At 43.6% G+C, this 21744-nt stretch overlaps 1 protein-coding gene across 1 annotated transcript in view; it reads right to left on the reverse strand.

Moving 5' to 3' along the window:
- Nucleotides 1–16827: 16827 nt before the first annotated feature.
- The window catches only part of LOC138468132 (vomeronasal type-2 receptor 1-like), a 252276-nt gene continuing 247359 nt past the window's right edge, over nt 16828–21744 (reverse strand). Inside the window, exon 11 of the mRNA XM_069608595.1 lies at nt 16828–16970. Coding sequence (XP_069464696.1) covers nt 16828–16970 — 143 coding nt within the window. The remainder of the gene's footprint in view (nt 16971–21744) is intronic.

Here is a 21744-nt window from a genome sequence, read left to right on the forward strand (position 1 = left end):
GCATGCAGGAAGGAAAGTACAAGAAGCTAGGCCTTCTCTGACTATGCTTCAAGTCTCTGGAGCAGCATCCCTGTCAACACCAAACTTGCCCCATCACTTCTGCAGTTCAGGAAAGAGCCTAAGACCTTCCTCTTCAAGAAATGGCTCCTCATTAACACCTAGGTATACACACTGTGCTCTCCCCACCCTACCGGAAAATCAGTGTTCTGTTCTACACTGTCCACCCCCGGTTTCTTATCGATCTCTTGCTGTCAATTACCCACCCTCGCCATTCCGTTAGCTCCCCGCTCATTTTTTCTCTGCTTCCCTCACTGTGTCCACCCCTCTATGAATATAAAGTGCTCTGTTGCTTCCCAAACGTAAGTCTGTACTCAATAAATACCCTGATCATGATGATGATGATGATGATGATGATGATGATGATGATAATAATAATAACATTAATAAAGGGAAAAGTGCTAATATATTGTACTATCCTTTGCAGGGAAGGTCTTTATGAATTCTGTTACCAATACATTTTAACCTTAGTTTGAGACACATAGGGGCCGATTCACAGAATTATTTGCATGTCAAATTGTGGATTTGTGTGCCATTCTGCATGCAAACCCCTGTTCGTCGATTCATGGAATCAACTGCGTAGGACATTTCCTGCAGATTTTATGAGTTTTTATCGAGTTACGATTTTTCATACGCATGTTGTCGGGGTGCCGACAACAGTAACGGGGGACCCTGAGCGGGGTCCCGTAGATGCAAGCCAGCTTCCGGGGGACTCCACACACTGTTTGAAGGGTGCATGTATTCGCATCCAGGGGAGCACGCAAAGGTAGCTGTTCTGTCTATTTATGCTTTGCATAAGGGTGGTTCTGGGGCATTCCGGACACGACTTTCGAATAGGGTTACTTTGCACAGTAGATTTCATCAATACGCGGGGGCATATTATTATTCTGCGCAGAGGCTTGCACAGTGTCTCCTTATCGGCACATGGCGCTTCTAGCATTTCTGCACACATTTCCATGACTCAGGCCCATACTCTTCAAATTCCAGTCCCTTAAGGTCGGTTTGAGTTCTCTCTTTGATGGTATTTTTTTACACTCTTGGATGCCTATCTTACTAGAGAGTTGAGGATGGAATCCAATACTTTCAGTTAAGATTGTAGTACATGCCAGTATGTCGGATTTCAGTAGTACGGTTGCTAATAAGTTTTTCTATTCAACATGTAACATCTTTACTTCAAATTGAAAGGCTCTTGATTTAGCTAATAATTTTACACATGTTGTATTGGTGCCCATCCCTGGGCCAATGTTCCTTTTGCAAAGTGTTGCCTGAAGTATAAAAAGCTAAAGGACATACTTGAATGTCCAAATGTCAATGCTTTTCAGTGATATACCTGTGATTTTACTTTTGTATGCTTTAGTAAGTGGCCGGAGGTAAACCCACCTTGTTTGCTGGTAACTTTAGGAGCTGGATGGCACCTTTCCTGCGCTGTTCTTCTGTTGGGCTGCACACTAAAAGATCATCTACATATTGCAGTACAGCACTTTGGAACACCCTATTGAACATACTTGGAGATTCACAGTATCCCTGCATGCATGTTAGAATCTCTGCCCACGGTAGGTAAATGCCATGAGGTACTGAGTGTCTGGGTAAAATTGCACTGAGAAGAAAGCATTTTTGAGATCATTCACTGTAAAATGGTTTGCATCCATGGGTATGGTGCACAAAATGGTTGCTGGATTCCGAACTACCGGGAACTGTGCTTCAACTATGTCATCACAGGGCAGAGATATTACATGAACCTCCAAGAGGACCCTCATGCTTTTTTGATTGGCTAAATGACTGTGTTGCATGAAGAGGTGGATGGTACTATAATACCTTGCTCAATCAGTGTAGTTACTGTGTCATAAATTCCCTCATCAGCCTTGCTAGATACGGAGTACTGCTTCATTCAGGTCTGACCTCATCTCTTCTCCTCTTGCCTCCATCTCCAAGCTTCCCCACCTTGGAGACTTCAATATTTACCTTAATTCTCCTGATTCAGCCACTGGACTCTTCTGCAGCCTCTGTGACTTTCGTTCCCTCACAATTCATCCCTCCAGTGTGACGCACACACAGACAAAGCTTGGATCCTCTCATCTCAACAGACATCCCCACCTCCAACCCTCTCACTACAGCTCTCTCCTGGTCTGGCCATGCACTCCTGTCCTCTCACCTGGATCTCTTATGTCCCCAAGCTAAGCCTCTGTTTGCACTGCCAGTCTCCTTCTACGTCATTTGACCGATGAAGTGAGTGTCAGTTACTGCTTTTGATGCCATTTTCATTCTCACCTCCACACCTGCCATGGACTCCCTTAAAGACTCTGCCCTTGCTAATCTTCACCTCTCTATCACCAGAACCCTGGACAATCTTGACCCTGTCATGAGGATCTGGATAAAGCCTGCCTCCACGCGCAACATTTTGTATGACTCTGACCTAGTCTCGCTGAAATGCATGTGCAGAGTCGGTGAACAAAAATGGCCAGCATCAGGCACATCCTCTGACAGACCGGCCTCCCGCCTACTCCAAAGGCAATACAGACTCTCCATATACTTGAAGATGAGGGCCCATAGCCTGCATCTCTGAAGCTACTAGAAACATGGCCAAGCTGTTTAAAATCTGCAAGGAACTCTCCAATATCACTGTGATCTCCACTTCTACCCTGCCATCCCTGACCCTCTGTACTTCACTGGCATCCCACTTCTTAACCAAAACTCTTGACATCATGTCCTCAGTCTCCTCCATCGCCCTCCATCCTCCCACCCCAGTTTTCAGGCCTACCCTGGGCCCCCTCTCGCCTTCCCGCTTACTATGCTCTTTCTCACCCATGGCACCAGATGAGCTCTCTAGGCAAGTCATCTCTATGAAAGTCTCCTCCAACCAAGTGCTCTCCTTCTCCTCCAGAACTATCAAGGACAACATTGTCTCCCTTGCGCCAGATTTGGCTGATTTCTGTAATCACTTTTTTGCCACTGGCTCATTCCCTCTACCCCTCAAGCACTCCCTTGTGTATCCTCTCCTCAAAAAGCCCTTTGCTGACACCTTCTGACTGGCTAACTATCACTCTATCTCCATTACCCCCACCTTGGGCAAACTCCTGGAGAAGCTGGTCATCTCGCAACTGATCCAACACAGTGAATCCGTTGCATGTCTCCAAGATCACAAGTCTTGCTTCAGAGCAGCCAGAGGCACGGAAACTGCTCTACTGAACACCACTGAGGACTTGCACTCTCATATCAATTCCAACTCTCCATCTGTTCTTTTCTTCTGGATCTTTTGGTCAATCATGCCACCCTGGTAAATTGCTCCATGACACTCATGGCATCTCATGACCTGGCACATGACTGGTTGACCTAATTCCACTCCATCCAACCTTCCCAGGTTCAACTGGGCCTGTTTCTCTCCCCTATCACACTCTCTACCTGCAGCATCCCACAAAGCTCTGTCCTCTCGCTGTGGCTCTTCAACATCTACCTTGCCCCACTTGCCCAACAGATCTCATCTTCTCTCCTCACTTCCAGTGTCATGCAGACGACACACAACTCTCCTTTAAGCTTCCCACTACTGCCTCCTATTCCTCTGTCTCATCCCTGACTGTCTGACTTCTCTTCAGGCATGGTGTGCTGCCATTGATCTCTGCCTTAATTCCAGTAAGACTGAGATCCTTTTCATTGGGACCCCAGCTCCCTCCTGCCCTCCTACCCACTGGCCACCCTCAAAGGGTCACCTCTTCTCACCCTCTTGTGAGGCAAAAAACCTTGGTGTCATCTTTGAATCCTCTCCCCCCTTCTCTCCTCACATCGCAGACCTTGAAAAAAAGGCCTACAATCAGCTGCACCTCTTAAAAGGCATTCTCCCTTTCTTCACCTTGCCCCAGAAACTCAATGTCTCCAGAGCTCTGATCCTCTCTAGGCTGGACTACTGCAGCCACTTCCTCAATCTTCCTCCATCCTCCATTCACCCCCTTCAACTAATCCAGACTGGGACTGCACAATTTATCCCTGGCCTCAAGCTTAGGGACCGCATCTCTCCAACTCTAAAATCTATCCACTGGCTCCCAGTTGCTGCTAGGATCAAGTTCAAGACCCTCTGCATCATACACAAGGCTTTCTGGGGCCTGGGACCCCGCTACATCCAACTCTCTCTCCATAAATATCTCCCTGCTAGAGCACTTTGGTCCTCTAGCTCTGACTTTCTGCATATCAGATGCTTCTCTAAGCAGAGAGTGGGGGGTAGATCTCTCTCATTCATAGGAGCCTCCCTCAGGAATGGTCTGCCTGCCCCTCTCAGGCTTTAGCCAATCTCCTTAAGTTCCGGAAGCTCCTCAAGACCCTCCTTTTCTCTTCTTCCTTCCCCCTACCCCTCCCTGCTAACACCCCCATCTGCCTCAGTGGCTGACTGCCTGGTTCCCTCTGAGTTATACAGGTCACAGGACCCCCGCAGCTAATCCCATCCCCTCCTCGTACTTAGCATGTGGACCCTCACCCCATGCACCCTATGCAACCCCTAGCATTTGCCCTCCTGACCTACGCTTAGCACTCACCTAGCCCCTGTTGACCCCTCCTCTTTCATCCCCCTCCTTTTTACCCTGCACTTCCCTTCCCACCCTACACACTTCACATTTGGCCAGATCGGCACCCCCTTCCCTCTGAATTCTTGTTACTGCACTTGCACGATCCGATTGTCACAAGGTCTAGTAGGACCGGTATGGTTATTTTTCTTCATTGCCCCTCCTTTTTGTCTTGTGGTGCCTTGAAACACCCTTTGTTGTATAGGCGCCTTACAGATATCCGATAAATAAATAAAATGGGTAAATATCCATTGAATGGAACCGTGAGAACAGCCCCAGTGAATTCCTGCATGTCTACGCTTTTGCTGGTCAGTGGAAACCTCCCCTACTTTATGCAGGATTTGGGTGGCCCCGTGTCCACCCTAAAGGTGAAGATTCTATTTCCTATCTTCACTCCCACCTCAGGTTCCTCTTCAGGGTCAGGGATGACTAATATTAGGCACGTCAAAGCTCTCTGTGGTCTGTCATATTGTGGGTACATGTTTGTCCCTGGGAGCAGGAAAGGGTTCCTCACTAAGACACTTACTCCTGTGTTTTGTGTTACAGTACCTCGGGTAGTGCCTTTTGTTCCCATGTATGGGTATCTGCTTGAGCAGGTACATGCTGTATGGTGGGTTGTACTGTATGCAGGATCTTATACTGTATGGTCTGTACCTGTGTTTGTGCTACAACCTGTGCATTGTAGTTAATCTGAGGCTGCCCTGGGCCAGGGACATATGTGGGATTGGGAGCTGGTGCCATACTTGGAGTATAAGTGGCCCCTGGAGAGTATGCTGTCATCAAATGTGGTAGTTGATATGTGGTATATTGATCCGGTGGGGCACCTGGATGATACTGCATGTGGAGCCTGCTTCAGCAGTCTTTTGCAAATTGTCCCATTTTCTTACATGCCCAACAGGGTCTTCCAAATTGGGGTCCCATTCCTCTAAAATCTCCACCCTGCCCTTTCTGGGTATAACTTCTCCCCCTTGGTAACCTCCCATATCCCTTTGCCCAACCCCTCCTTGTGGCTGATCTTGTTCCTATTGCCCTTTCATTATGCCCTTTTCATTTGTGTAATTTTTGCACATTCCAAATGCATTTTTGCGAACTTTTCCTGCACCAATTTTGCTTCCGCCTTCTGTACCTGTTCTACTCTGTAAAAACCGGTAGGTGTGTTAGGCAGAATTGCAGGCAGTACCCTCTGGGAACACCACACACAATTAGGACTACAAGTGTAAGCAAAAACGAACTTTTGGTATAAGTCTGTACCACACAAATTTTGTAGCAAGCTGAGCAGCCACGCTTATCTCAAAAGGGAATATGAGCAGTAGAAAAAGTTACACAGAAGTATCACAATCACAGTGGTTCAAGTAGACACTCACACTCAAGGTTTCTTGGTAAAAAATACTTAAACATTTATTTACGCAGTCATTTAGAAAACCTTCACTAGTAGAAATCAACTCAATATTAAAAGCCAATATACTACAGTATCAAACTCGAAGTTATAAAGACAGTTTGCACCCCCCTGAAAAAGGAGCCAAATGGCACTTCAGTACTTTTAAATAGGAATAAAAAGCATTGGCTTGTATGAAGGGTTAGAAAACACTTATTTTAGTTAATGCAAAGGTTGAATGTACCAGGAGGGTCAGTTCAATTCAATAGGCCAGGCAAAGTCAATAGTCTAGTGTTCTTGGACAGGACAGCACAGTTCTGGTACAAATGGAGTCTTTGTAAAAGTTTTTAGAAGTAGTTCAGATAATAAAGAAAGATATGCTGGGTCAGAAGCTGATTAGGCCTGCGAGTTGGGAAAGTTTCACAAACTTCCGCCGCGAGAGTTAGGATTTCTCAACCGGATGGCACGGTACCTTAAAGTGGAGCAATAAGATGCAGCTGAAGACGTTGACTCCTGGCAGGTCCTGCAGGTCTCGCTGTTCCTGAACCTCAGTCGTGGGGACAAGAGGGAGGATGTCGGGGGACTCCTGCACTGCACAGGGTCGTCGTCGAAGCAAACAAAATGGTGTTACTTCACCTCAAGTAGCTGTGGCTTCCAAGCACAAACTTTTGTCCTTCTCCCTGGTTAACCTTAACCAGCTCTGAGAATGGTATCCAGCCGTTTGCTGAGTTGATTGGTCCCACCAACTCAAAGGGAGAAGCCATTTTGAAGGAGCTTCTCTGTCGATGGGAGATCTGGCAATTCAGGGTTGCAGCAGGGCTTCACCGGGTAAACCAACGGTCCACTGGTTGCAGCAGCCGTCCTCTTCCAGCTCGTCTTTGGTTCTTTCGTTCCAGTGGTTGATTCTGCCTTCCAGCCCTGGAGACTCGCCTTTTAAACAATTTTATCCCATTTATTCCAGCCTAGCTGCCACTCACCGAGCAGGGTGGCTGTCCTTGCCAGACAGTCAGCCTGCCAATCATGCTAGAGTGCATTTGGTTCTCCTAGGAGACCAAGCACAGGGAGTTTCGAGCACATCCCTCAAATCCTGCCCACCCCAGACACTCAGACACCATGGGCGGACTTCAGTCCTGAAGCCCGCCAAAGGCTCAAGAACAAACAAAAAAAGACCAAACCTGGTTTGGCGCGCAGAATTAAATACCAGAAGGACCTTTCCACAAAGAAATGGCGAAAAACGATAACTGGAGTTGGTTTTTACAGAGGGGTCTTGGGCGTCATATTGAAAAACATGGCGGTCCCGATTTTTAGCTACTGGTGTTTGCAGTCGGGAAAAATCATGGTAGTTTGTTATAAAACCACTGTCACCAGCCATTTCAAAATAGAAGGGTAGCTTTTGACAGCTTTAGACATAGGGGATACTAAGTAACCCCTGCAGCACTGTATAGGAAGATCGTTTGTGCTGGGTCTATGAATTTAAAAAGAGTAGTAAAGTCAATTTAACTTTACATTCTCTGGGGAACAGTAGTTCATCACAGAGAAGGTATTTAAACCTTGGTGAGTCCAAAGGACGCCCCTGTGCCACTGTACTAAAGGTTGCTGGGGGTCTCTGAGGTGAAGGGAAGGTGAAGGGAAATAAGCACATTTCTGAGAATTCTCCCTAACAAGGTGTCTCATCCACTAGTCCCCAGGGATCGGTCATCCAGGTGCCAGGACACGGCCATCGCTTTTGGATACAGTTCCTGGGAGTGGACTAGTGTGGGAGGATCACCTGGGTGAGGAGTCTTCAGGGAGTCGGACACCGGATGGAGACACACGGTATCCCCTTCCCTGTAACACCTTTACCCCATACTACCAAGTAGAATATTTAGGAACTCTACCCCACTCCCCTTTTACAACACAAACACTTTCACACGGACAGCCCGCTATGAGAGAAAACAGACAAACACCCGAGCCGTATACCTGACATGTCCCAATACAATAGTGAAGCAAGGTCAGGAAATTACTGACCATCGCACACACCTGATTCCATTAAGCTTCCCACACGGATAAAAGGCGGAGCACACTCTGAGGGAGGGAAGGTACACAAGGTTACAGCAGTTCTGAGGTGGCAGTTTAATGAGAGAAGAAAGATGGCAAAACTGAAAGGGATCAAAAGGAGGGAAGTTCCCTTGACCTTTTCAACAGGGAACTGTTACTTTCCTGAAACCGTCAGAGCAGAAAGCGTAAGACCAGAAAGCCAGGCTGAAAAATCCTGCATTGTATGTCAGAGGTGCCCAGGGCCCTCCCGCGTCAATAATCAAGGTGGGGAGAGGTACAATCCTCTGTGGTACAGTCCTTGGCTACATGAGCAAAGCAACATCAGTGAAAGCAACCCAGCCGGTGAGTTGGGAGACCAATACAAGACTGGTTTGTGTTGAAGACAAGGTTGCAAGCAGCAATATTTTATGGTGTGCGCTGGAATGAACTTTGGTAAAAAGTGTGTAATAAAGGATGCAAGTAAAGTTGAACTGCTGATGAGTGATTACATTTTTAAAGCAAGATACAATACCTTTAACAGAGAGGTACCCAGCTGAAAATTGGCAAGGGGAAAGTGAGAAAGAGATCATATCAAGAAGAGAGCGGGTAATAGTGAATTGAAGTGGTCCTGGGATGGGTTGAGCAAAATCCCGTTCACAATTGAAACTGTACAATTTTTGAAGTAAAGAAAGCTTAAAAAAGTAGATGAAGTTTGTCCAAGCCTGGCAGAGGGCGATCGATTGAAAGCTTTGTGTTAAAGTGGGTCTAAGGCCCAGGGAGGGGGATCCAGGGTGAACAGTGAAAGTGGGTCTGAGCCCAGTGAGGGGGACCCGTTGTGAATCAAAAATCACCCAAGAAGTTGTACATGAGAAATCCTAAGAGAAAAGGAACTTTAATGTTTGTTGTGGTGCATCAGGCACTCTGAAATAAGAGACTTTGAATGGCAGATACTTGAGGTTTTGAACTGCATCCTTGTGCTAGAGAAGCCAGAGAGTGTGCCACCTTGCCCCGTGCTGAAAACGTGGGGACAGCGAAGATCCTGGGGAAAGGCATAATGGAGGGGAGGGGAGTTCAGGTTTAGGTGAATAGTTGAGTTTTTAATGCAGTAGGATTTCTCTGCCCTCAGAGAGGGTGGGAGGTTGTTCCAGAGCTTGGCAGCAAGGTATGGGAAGCTTGAGCCTCCGGCTTTAACTTTGGGCATAATAAGCCTATCTGTGTAAGGGTTCCTAGCGAGTCTGGAAGAGTGGGCTTTGGAAATTCTTTTGGCGAGGTAAGGTGGTGCTGTGTCAGACAGGCACTTGCGAGTGATGGAGAGGGTTTGGAAAATGATCAGCTCCTGGATGGAGAGCTAGTGTGCATCTCTTTCTAGCTCTCATTGTGCTCTCTTTTCAGAATGTTCAGGGCTGCTCTAAGGGCATTGTTCTGGATTACTTGAAGTTTGAGTATGTGTTTCTGGAAGAGGTGCCATTGAAAAGGACGTTGCAATAATCAATCCTTGAGCCAATGATTGCACGGGCAAAGGTTAGGCAGTTGTTTTTAAAGAGAACAGGTCTGGCTATGTTAAAAACCTTGGTTGCGTAGGCTGCTGAGGAGGCAATGGCACTTACATTTGTCCAGTCATGGTAAGTGATGCGTCTAGGTAGACCCCTAGGGTTTTTACTGTGTTAAAGACCGGTATTGAGCAATTGTCAATTGTGAAGGCAGAATATTGATTTGTAAGGGTGTTTAGAGCACTTGGAGGCGAACAATCAGGATTTCTGTCTTTTCGCTGTTGAGACAGAGATGATTGGCTGCCATCCAGGTCTGAATTGTGGAATAGATTGTGTTAAGGGTGTTGTCTTCTATGTATCTTCTATGTAGTTGCCTTAGAGGGGACAAGATTTGAGTGTCGTTGGCATAATTGGAGAGAAGCCAACGGCTTGAATATCCTGACACATATTTTCTCTTGCATACCATTGTTTCCCACACTATTTGCATTAGAAGTAAGGATTGACAATAGTTTTATTAGTATAGGTCTCTTTTATTTGACAAGACACCACCAGGACTGCGTTATAATTATTTGATGGTTGTAGCTTGCTCACATGTTTAGATTTACGATTAGATAAGTGTTTTTCAAACCCAATTGAAGTTCAACAAACACCCTTGAACTGTGATCACGTGTGTCATGGGTGGGATGCAACCCAATGATATGATATGACATGATATGGAATATATAACACACCTATACACAAGTGTTTGGGATGAATTGGGGAACCCTAAAATTCCAGAAACGTAGTCATAGAGCCTCAGATCCCTTTATCGCCACAAAGGAATCCATAGGCGTTGATATCTATAGCAGCAGAGAGGCTATTATCCCTCTGGAGAAAAGTGGAATAATTCCCACAGACATATTCCTAATACCCCCTCCTGGGCGTTGTATAAGATTGTCTCCCAAATCTTGACTGGACTGGATGTTTGGTCTGGATATCTTGGGATAAGGTGTTTTTCCAACCCAATTGAAGTTCAAAAAACACCCTTGAACTGTGATCAATTGTGTCTGTCTTACTGTTTGATAACATGCCTTTCTTACAACTCTCTCTCTTTCATTACCTTGTCTCCTTTTACAAAAATGTACTATACGTGCCTGTATCTCAGGCTATCCTTTCTCTTCCATGCCAACTGCCTTGTCCAGGTCTGCCTGGACGTCTGCATGGAATCCCCTTCACAGCATATGATAAAATACAGGTATGCTCTTATCCCATGACTCTCCTGTCTCCTGTTGCCTTATCTCTTGAATTGAATTGACCCTAGTTTTATATATGCCTGACACAAAGTATTCTAAGGTAGCAGCAGGCCTTTGTTGAGTTTTTCTTTTTTGGCACTACAGTTCAACAGTTGGGCCTAGAGAATGACGCAAAAAAACAGTGTTGCTTTTTGTGGTCTCATACCATGCCATTGATGATTTTTCAGATACGGCAGTGGCAGTGCTCTTATTTTTGTTCTATTTGATTTGAATTAACTGTTTAAAACAATGTTTACAAGATTCACTTTTTCCCCATATCACATATCACATTCACATATCCGTGCTGTGTCATTAAATACTAATGTTGCATTTTGACTCTAACAGAGTTGTTAGTTCTATTCCCTTTAGAAACTGCGTCACTGCCAGCACATCTGCAGGTTGCTCGCCCTCGATTAGTCTGGACCACCATATTTCTTTCGTCAAATATTTTTGTATTTTTAAACAGTGGTCCTATGTGAGTATTCAGTTGGCTTCATCTTCAATCCCTCACATGACAAGATTAAGTGTCTCAGATCCTCCACCTGGTTATGTGCTGTACAGAATCGACATGACTTTGATTCCGACTGGTCTCTTATGAATATGATTTCATTTGTAGGAAGTAGATTTAATCTTGCTCTCAGAAAGATCGTTCTTGAGTTTCTGTCTGGGGATTTACCCCAATATGTTCTCGTTTCATGCAGTCCTTTCGTTGTAGATGGAAGATGTTTCATCAATTTATATTTTACAGTTTTATCCAATGTATAAATCCAATCTTGTTCTTCCATTTTTTGTTTTAACTTAGTTGGGATTTCTTTTAGTTCCTTTTCTGAAGAGTTTATTGCTTCCAACTTTGTTTTGCTTTTCTGGGCCCATTCGGACAATAAGCTGCTCTTACCTCCTGTCATTTCATTGTATGTTATTTGAAAGATGCTTGTTTGATCGTTCATGATTACCTTCCTGTAAGGCATTTGGCTACTTCTGTCCACCGTTGCTTGCAGTGAAAAAGTGCATAATTCTTGGCGTATCAATGGCAAGGGTGTAGAAGTTGGTAAGCTCAAGACTCTACGGCAAAATAACCCCTCTAATCTTGGCCAAATTGTGTCCATTAGTATGGGCATGGCATCAGCCCCATAAACCAGAAGGTACAACCTTTGTTTTAAAAAAACAAAATTAGAGGAGTCATGGTAAAATGACAGAATTTCTTATATATAGCTCTTGCTTGTTGTTTCAGATTCTTAATTTTTTCCAAAATTACAGCTTGCATGTTCACTTCTGTTGCACTGTTTCCCGGTGTGACCACAAGATATTTACATTTGCCCAACCATTGGATTTTCTCGCCTAATAGAAATCTCTTCTTCTTGGGTTTTTCTCCAGAATCATCATTTTGGTCTTTTTTTTGTTTATCTCCAGGTCATTCTGTTTGATGAACCTGGATAAATTGTCCAGTTGGCGTTGTAAGCCTATAGCAGTCTGGTCTTATAGGATCAAGTTGTCTGCATAGTGCTCTTATTAACAGCCAATCATTCACCAGATAGCGCTGGTCTCCTGAAAAGGTCCAATACTGCAGTTAAGAATCTTAGTGTTTGCTTTTCCTCAGAGCTGTGCTGGCCAAAGGAGTGCTCCATGGGCCTGGAAGCGGTTTACAGGTTTTCTGGTGGCAATGTGGCAAAGAAATGGGCCCAAAGTATATGTTTCTGTTCCCTGGGATGCCCAGGCTATTTGATTTGGTCAGCTTCTTAGATGTTTTCTTGAACAGTCACAGGTTGCAGACCATTTTGTTGCCATAAGGTTAAGGGATCCCTTGCTGTCTCAGTTCTGGATTGTTGCATATTTTGCAGCCAGGGATCTCAAGACAGAGGGTTGTAAGGGTTTGCAGCTCATTGGTCCTGTCAGGTCAAGGGAAGAAGGCACCAGAACTGCCCCTTACCCTTGTCACTAGAGAAGTCTTGTAACTGCAAATTGGTTGCAGACCATCTAGTAAAAATGGAATCTTTGGGGCTCCTTATCACATGGTGAATCCACCTTAGGAAGCGGAATAATTACTGTGGTTTACCACATTAAACCCATATCTGGCATCTTCCTGTGCTGCCACTTGTGGTGTGAATTTAAGGTTACATCCGGACACCATTCAAGCCATGCCTACACCTGGTTTAGGCAGCAGCAGTCCACCTTCTTCATTGCAGATAAAGGCAGTAACTGTATATGGCAGGATTCATATGCCAACTGCAATTTGTAAAGGTTTACCACCACAAAGGGTAACCCACACCGTAAATTGGGAGGAGATGCGCTCAAGGAACAGGGGTTAGGAGGTACTGCCAGGATCTTCAGCCTTGATGAGACCCAGGATTCATCAGGGTACAAGTTTTGTTAACTAGTGAGGAAAATAATTAAAAAAGAAAACATTCAAAAGGAGGTCTTGAAAAGATAGCCTAAATAAATGCCTGTGACAAAACATGTGCTTATTCTGTCACAGTCATGTACTCAGTCGTAGGGAAAGAAGGTCAGAATTAAAAACAGAATATGAGATGGGCTAATCATCTTGAAAGTATGTGAGATGAATTAGAACTACTGACGCTCTATACATCTAAAATATTGTAGCAAGAGCATAATATCGGCTCTGAATCAGCGGGAAGTGGGGAAGACCCCCTCTGTGGTCCAGTCCAGTGACTGATAGCTTCATCCATCACATTGCAAGAATGCTAGAGCTTTGCCTGAGTTGCAAACAGGGCAAAAGGGCGCAGTTCTTACTAGCTGAGAGTGATCACAAGTGTGCACAGGACAAGACAAATATGGTTTCAAGTTGCAAGTGATGCAATACATTAGGAGATGTAGTGGGCTTAAACCACAAAATAGTATCCAGACCTGACCACACCGCTTTTTGTATGGTAGGGTTAATAGTCCCTACTGCACCCTGACTAGGTACCAAGCCCATAAAATTATATTCAGAAGAGATTGGATCAACATGAGGAATATTTTAGGGAGCGCAACAGGGATATTCTGGAACAAATATAAAAAAAATAGGAGCACATGCATATCAATATGTGAGCATGTTCCTATGATGGATAATGGTAGCTTAATCCACTGCTCTACCCATTCAGAAATGTTGATAATTGTGACATCACAGTTATCCAAAATAAGCGGTCCCCTGTTCCATATATTGTCACATCTCTACATTTTACGGTATTCTCCTCATCTGAGTCCCTCAATCACACAACACCTTTCTGCTGCTGAATTTGCAGTAATTCATGTTTACTTTGAGTATATGTTTGAAGACCTGCCATGGCATTGAGGCCCACAGATCTTAAATCTGTGCGAATTTTAACCTACACAATATACAGACTTACATTAATAATTATAGGTGAAGAGACATCACCAAAAACTGCCATGTCATCCATAATAGGCATCAACTTAATATCAGGGTGTCAAACAAAAGGAATGATATCATCCGCGTAAAGGGTTATCAGATCATTCTGAGGATAACGTTAAGGACATCGCTTCATGCACTTCCGTAAGCCAAACCTCAAGAGGAACTTCAGCAAGAGCAACACATATCAGGGCTGTGGAATACACTGGGGAGTGCACCACCCCAATGGCCTTCCGATACCCTCCCTTTACTATGTACACTTGCACCATGCTATAAACCAGGGAGACTAGAGATACAAAATAACTCCCCACACCCTCCCTCTGCAGTATCAGAAAGAACAAACGCCTCCTCGCATCTACTAGCATGGCTTCTGCCAGAAACGAGGCTTTGATCATGTGCTGCAAAATAATAGCTACTTTAAGTTACAAGATGTTGATCTCAAGGGCTGAACACAGACTGATCCGCCAAGACAGGAGATTTCATCAATGCAACCAGATTATTTCTGAAAACCTTCACCAATATTATGTTGTCCATATTAATACGTGAGAACAGGTGATATGAACACATCCCAAGGGGTTTAACAGGCTTTAGGATAAGAGGTATTAGCACTTCTCTGTATGTGATTGGTAACAATCCTACCTTAATCACGTTCTCATATTTAGCCATCAGGTGCAAAATCAGAATTTCAAGACATGCTTTTGAAATAATTAAATAGACAAACGACCCATATTGGGTGTTTTATCACTAGCCAGATTTTTTTTATTTTTTATTTTTGTGTTTTAGTCAACATGTAACTTTTTACAAATAGTAAACACATAATACATATATTATACAGAGTAAATACATTGAAATCAATTCAATAACAGTATGTAAAAGAAACAAAATCAGAAATAAGAAGAAAAGGAAAGTGAAGGAAAATACCCATCCCATCCAATATACTTTTCTCCTTCTTCATTGTAATCACTTAAAATACGGAAAATACCCATCCCCTCCAATATACTTTTCTCCTTCTTCATTGTAATCACTTAAAATACGGAAAATACCCATCCCCTCCAATATACTTTTCTCCTTCTTCATTGTAATCACTTAAAATACACCACCATTGTAATCCACATGGCCTAGTTCTTTATAGGATCATATAACGGATGGTGATAGAGGAACAGAAACAAGTACATTAAACTCACCTTAGATATTTCAATCTCCTTTAGAAATCTGAGTACCTCCAAGGAGAGAAATGTCTCCTTCCCCTCCCGAAGAAGTGACGAAAACTCATCTGAGGTTAACCATTTCTTATTATGAACAAAGCGAGAGAAGTATTTGTCTCTCTGGATACTTGTACCAGGGCAAACCATCAGTAGGTGTTAAGTAGTTTGTTTAAACCCGGGGTCACACAAGTCACAAACTCCTTTGCTTTCTGGACCTCTATTTCTGATCCCTAGCAGGTCTCTAGTGACAATCTGAATCTTTTTTTAAACATTTTTTTTTTATTTATATGTTTTGTTAATTTTAAATACAACACTACATAAATCCATAAACATTACAAGAACTAAAATTTAAAACTAGGTTCATCACAATCAGGGTACCCAAAACCCTAAAAAGAGGAGACATTAGAGATATTACAGAATCAGTCAGGATACATCAAATTGACATCAATATCACAAATCAAAAAATCTGCCCCAGATTTGATCGAATATATTTTTTGTCTCTATAAAGGATTATCTTCTCAAATCTTGACACTTGTTTTAGATCATCCATCCATTCTGAAATCGTTGGCCTTTCCTCACTTTTTCTGCCCTGAAAATCCAGCTTCTCTGTGGGAAAGAGAGATCTTCCACCATGTCATCCTCTCCCAGAAGTACAGTCATATAATTATAATATTCATGCAACAGAAGAATCTCATTCATCTTCAGTCCCAAATCATATGTTCAAAAGTTCCTCTAGCATGCTTTCACCTCCAACAGGCATCTGAATCAACTAAACCTCTTCCATGTAGTTTTTGTGGCGTCCATAGTTCTGTGGCTTGCACAGATTCCTCCATCTGCCCTCAGACATCTCTGATCCAATTATCTCTGACCATTTTGACAGTAAGTCCTTATTTGGCTCATTGTACTGGTCTAGATTTTTGTACATCTTTGAAGCCATATCACCTTCAGATTGATATTCTCTCAGCCCGACCTGCCAACCCCTGCCTTCATCCGGATTCTTGTTCAGTAGAGCTTTCTTCAGCTTTCTATACTCCCTCATTGTGCAATCTTTGAGATCTTTAACTTGAGCCAATTGTTTAAAACTGATCCATTTTCCCCCTTCAATAAGATCCTCTAGCCACTGTACACTTCCCAGTAGCCAGTTTGGCCAGAAAAGAGTCTTCCCATCCAATTGTATGTCTGGATTCAGCCAGATTGAAATAAAACCGTTGACAGAAGCCTCTTTCTTGCTTTTCTTCCAGAGATCTTTCCAACATGACCATATAGATGTAGTTGGTGGAAACGATGTGCAGCCTGTCCCATCCACCGTTGACAGAATTGCTCTGGGGGAAAGTGGAGAAGGTCTACTTGCCTCTGCCATTGTTCAAACAACAGTTGAATTTTCTATGAAAGGCACTAAATGTCAAGCCCCAAATGCCAAATGGTAGTTTTCAAAGTCTGGAACCCCCAGACCACCGCATACCTGTGAAAGTTGTAGTTTCCATAGTTTTAGACGTGGCTGTTTACCCTCCCATAGGAAGGTCTGGATCAAGTTCTCCATTTTCTTCAGAAAGCACTTCTTGATCTGCAAGGGGATCATGCTTATACCCTCCCATAGGAAGGTCTGGAGTAAGTTCTCCATTTTCTTCAGAAAGCACTTCTTGATCTGCAAGGGGATCATGCTTAGTACATAGTTAATGTGTGGTGTCGTCATCATTTTAATTGTATGTACTCTCCCCCATAGACTTAATCGTAGCTCATTCCATCTTCTTAAATCTGACTCCAAATTTTTAACCACGTGTGATACATTGACCTCCATCATTTTAGACCCATCTTTAGTCAGCCAGATCCCAAGATATCGCATCTTGTCAGGACACCAATTGAAAGCAAAATTCTTCATTGTCAAGACCGAGCATGATTTTGATGCTGGCAATGCCTCGGATTTTGACCAATTGATCTTGGACCCCGAAACCCTGTGAAAAATGTCAATTTGATGAATTAACGCTGGGATGGAAGACTCCACATTTTGGATAACCAGCAGCATATCATCTGCGTAAAGCCAGACTTTTTGAAATGCTTCTCCATAATTAATACTTTCGATCGCCCTATCCTCACAGCAAGGAGTTCCATTGAGATGACAAATAAAATAGGCGACAGGGGGCAGCCTTGTCTTGTCTTCCTTTTGAGTTCAAATTTGCCCGAGATCAGGCCATTAGTGTTCACACTACCTGTAGGTAATGAATATAATAGCCTTATCAAGTCTATCATATTTTTCCCAAATCTGAAACCTTCTAAGACTGCCAGGAGATATTTCCACTCTATCCTGTCGAAACCCTTTTCCACATCCAACAACAACACCACTACATCCTTCATATATTCCTTGCTTTCGAACAAAGTCAACAAACACCTTCTCATATTATCTGAGGCATGCCTACCATTTACAAAACCTGTCTGACTCTGATCTATTATATACGGCAGAGAGGCCTCCATTCTCAAAACTAAGGCTTTCGCGAAGATTTTATTGTCTATGTTTAACAAGCTTATTGGCCGATAACTACTTGTTTTGACAGGAGACTTCCCTTCTTTCAAAAAAACAGATATAGATGCATGCCTTGTAGACACTGGGAGACAACCGTCAATCAAAGATGAGTGTAAGATGGCCAGTATAAGATTAAAACCCTATTCTGGGAAGATTACGTACAGTTTAGCTGCAAACCATCTGGGCCCGGACATTACCCTGAGTTTAAGGTGCCAGCAGCAGTTCTGAGTTCCTCTACACTCATATCTTTCCCGAGGGAATCTTTGTATTTTGACTTAATACTTTGCAAATGACAACTATTGACAAAACGCCCCACTTCGTCTTGACTCATATGCATCTCTGAAGAGTATAGGTTGGAGTAAAATTCCTTGAATGTATCATTATTTCAGCAGGCTCAAAGGTCATAATCCCATCTCGCTTTTCAATAGCATTAATCGTATTTTCATTATCCATAATCCTTAAACGATGAGCAAGTAGCCAATCACATTTTTGCCCTTTTCATAATACTTGCATCTTGGTCTGAACAGGAGACTTTCAGCCCTTGAAGTAAGCAGGTCTTCTAGCTTTTCCTTTTTCCTTTGGAAGGGACCAAAAGAGCACAGAGAATGTTTGCATGTTTTCTTTTTCAAGAATCTCAATTTCCTCATTCAGCTTCCTAATCTCAGTTTACTTCTCATTTTTCTTTTTGCTCGCTAGGCCTATCAACATTCCTCTCATGTAGGACTTGAAGGCTTCCCACACAATTTCTACTTTCACTTCTCCAGTCTAATTCTGAGCCACAAAAAACCTTGCTTCTTTTACTATTTTGTCCACAATATCATTGTCGTCAAGAAGTGTAACATTCATCCGGCATGTATTTGATTTAGGTAAAGGAAAAGTGAGTTTCATTTCAAAAGTGATCAGTGCATGATCAGAAACTAGGATGGCTTTAATATCTCCCCCTTTGAAAGACTGTGTGCACAAACCCGAAGTCAAGAGGAGGTCACTCCGTGAATACTCTTTATGTCTGGCAGAAAAGAAGGTGTATTGCTTGACTAAAGAGTTCTGCAGGTTCCACACATCTGAAAGGTTTCACTCGGCCATACATTCCTTCCGGGATTCTCTTTTCAAACTGTTCGCAGTGTCCACAGTCTCCCCACTTCTATCCATCCCTGGATCTAGAGGAACATTAAAATCTCCACCCACTATTACATTCCTTCCATTCACATCCTGCAAGAACTGTGCAAGGGAAACAAAAAAACTCCCATCTCCACCATTGGGAGTGTATATATTGCAAATACAGTAGGTAATATCTTGTATTTTCATATTTACACAAACAATTCTGGCATCTTTATCCTTTTCACATTTCATTTCTGTAATTGGAAGGTTCTTTCTAATCACAATGCATACCCTTCAAGAACTGGAAGTGAAGGATGAACAATAGACATTACCAACCCATTCTGGTTTCCACTTGTCCATGTCTGTTATGGATAATTCTCCAGAATAGCTAATTTCCCTCTCACCTACTGTGTCCCTCAGCAGCTTTGCTGGATTTCTAGGCTTTAGTTGTTTCACCTGATAAGTGTGTGAGCCTTTTTTCCCACTCTTACATGTGTTTAGCTGTTTGTTTTACATGTTTGTGCTCAAAGACTGTGGAGTCTCACCTACTCCATATGCATCATCTTTTTACTGTGTGTCACACAGCACCTTTAGTGCAGTGACACATGGTTGTTTTTGTCAGGCTTCACACTTTAAACTCCATTTTCTGGGACTGACTACTGTCTCCCAGATCATGTAAAGTTGGCATTGACGTTATTAGTCTTTTTAAATTCACAGACCCAGAACAAACTATCTTCCATAGAGTACCTGAAAGGTTTAATAGTTACCCCTTTTTGTTTGTTTCTCATGGAACATTATTTTGTTCCTCTTTCTTTAAGATTTGGCTGGTGGCAGTAGTATCTACCATTTTTTTCCGACCGCAGACTATGAAGATATCCTTGGTACTGTTTTAGACTTTGTTAGTAGCCTTGAACTTTAATCCGCTGGAGCCCTTTTAATTGTATCTGGTTCCGGCTGGGTTTATTCACCATTTATTTTTGTAAAGGTCTTTCTCGTGCTTAACTCTGAGCGCCAAACAAGGTTTGGTTCCTTTGTTTGTCATCCTTTGGCGGGCTTATGCACAGAAGCCCTCCTTAAGCATCTGAGTGTCTGGGTGGACAGGATGTGAGGGAAGCATTTTAGGTGCCCTGCACAGGGTCTCCTTGGAGACCCAAGTCGCACTCTTGTTTGATGGGCTAGGTGACTGTCCTGCCAGGACAGCCACCCTGATGTGTGATTGATAGCCAGGTTGTGTGAATGGGGAAAACTGCATAAAAAGCAGGTCTCTGGGACTTGGAAGGCAGAGTCGCCACTGGATCGAGAGAGCTGAAGAGAAGCTGAAGGAAGAAGACGACTGCAACTACTAACCTCTCTGTGAAGCCCTGCTGCGGGTCCGAATTTCCTAAACTTCGACGACAGAGAAGATCGGCAAGGAACCTTCTTCCCTTGAGCTGGTGGGACCAACCAGTTCACCAAACACCAAGCAAGGCCTCCCTCCCCTGGTCGAATTTGCTGTACACCGCTGCAGTGAATCGGATAGCCTGGAGGACCGGACCCTGTTTGAATATTAAGGAACACACCTTTTATTCATTGCTTTGCTCTGCCGCTGGTTTCTTCCCTGGGCAGTGCAGGACCCACCAGTCTTCCTCCTTCTTGTCAGTCCTACAGTCGGTTCAGGAACCGTGAGCCTGCAGGACCTGCCAGGAACTTCGGCCTCAGCTACAACATTCTGTTTCTTCTAAGCCACTGTTCAAATCTGGTCGTTCATTCCGTCCAACCGCAGTGAAAGTGTTTGAAACCTTTCGCTAACCCGAAGGCTTGTCCTTCTCTACTCTTTTAAATAACTTTTCTTCCGACCAACTTCATTTCGAACTCTTGTCAAAGACTTAACCACAAACTACTCTGAACCGTGTGATCCTCTGCAAAGACTCTGAACAATTAACATTGGCCCAGACCTATTGATTTTTTAAATGTTTATTGCACACAGTTAGGGCGTACATACATTGTTGAGAATTCAGAGCATTACCTCACACATGTTTACATTCCACATCAATCTCGGTCTTCTGCTCCCGCTTTGTCTGACAGGTATTGCTTGTATCTGGCCCATATATTTCTGGGTCTGGAAGTGGGTTGTACTGAGTCTATAAACTGTTCCTCGGTATCATTTGTCCATATCATGTCCCTTTTCCAATCCGCCTTTGTGGGCGGTGTGTTGCTTTTCCACTTCAGCAGTATTGCCCTCTTAGCTATAAGTAAGCTCAGGTTCAGGAGTTTCCGGCATGTTGGGTTTATCTTACCCACAACCCCCAAGAGACATAACTGCGGTGACCACTCAATGGGCTTATCCGCCATTTCGTCTAGCGCTGCACAGATCTCTGCCCAGTATTCTTTTAATTTTATACATGTCCAGAGCATGTGGAAAATGTTTGCTTATTCAGATTGACATCTCGGGCATGTATTCACTGCTGTTCCCATTTAACTCTGGCCCAATGTTCTTCTATTGGGCGGGTTTGAGCAATAGTCTTATACAGTGTGGATGCCATGATTTCCCTGCTCCTTCAGTGAACATGTAACCTAATCCTAGGTTTATCACAGGTTCTTCCAGAACAGCTGGCCATAGATTCCTAATTGATGCCTTTATGCGCATATAGTGCAGTTTGTGTTTGGGCGCGCGTCCTACTATTTCTTTAAGGTTCTCCCAGGTCACAAAACGTTTGTCTGGGAACATTTGACCCCATTGAACGATACCCCCGGAGGCCAATGTGTAGCAGCGTCTTTGTCTAAGGTAGGTGGTACCTTAGACAAACTCTGCCGTTTGAAAATT

This window comes from Ambystoma mexicanum, chromosome 1p (assembly GCF_040938575.1).
Source record: "Ambystoma mexicanum isolate Mex_15411 chromosome 1p, UKY_AmexF1_1, whole genome shotgun sequence".
In the NCBI taxonomy this organism is placed as follows: Eukaryota; Metazoa; Chordata; class Amphibia; order Caudata; family Ambystomatidae; genus Ambystoma; species Ambystoma mexicanum.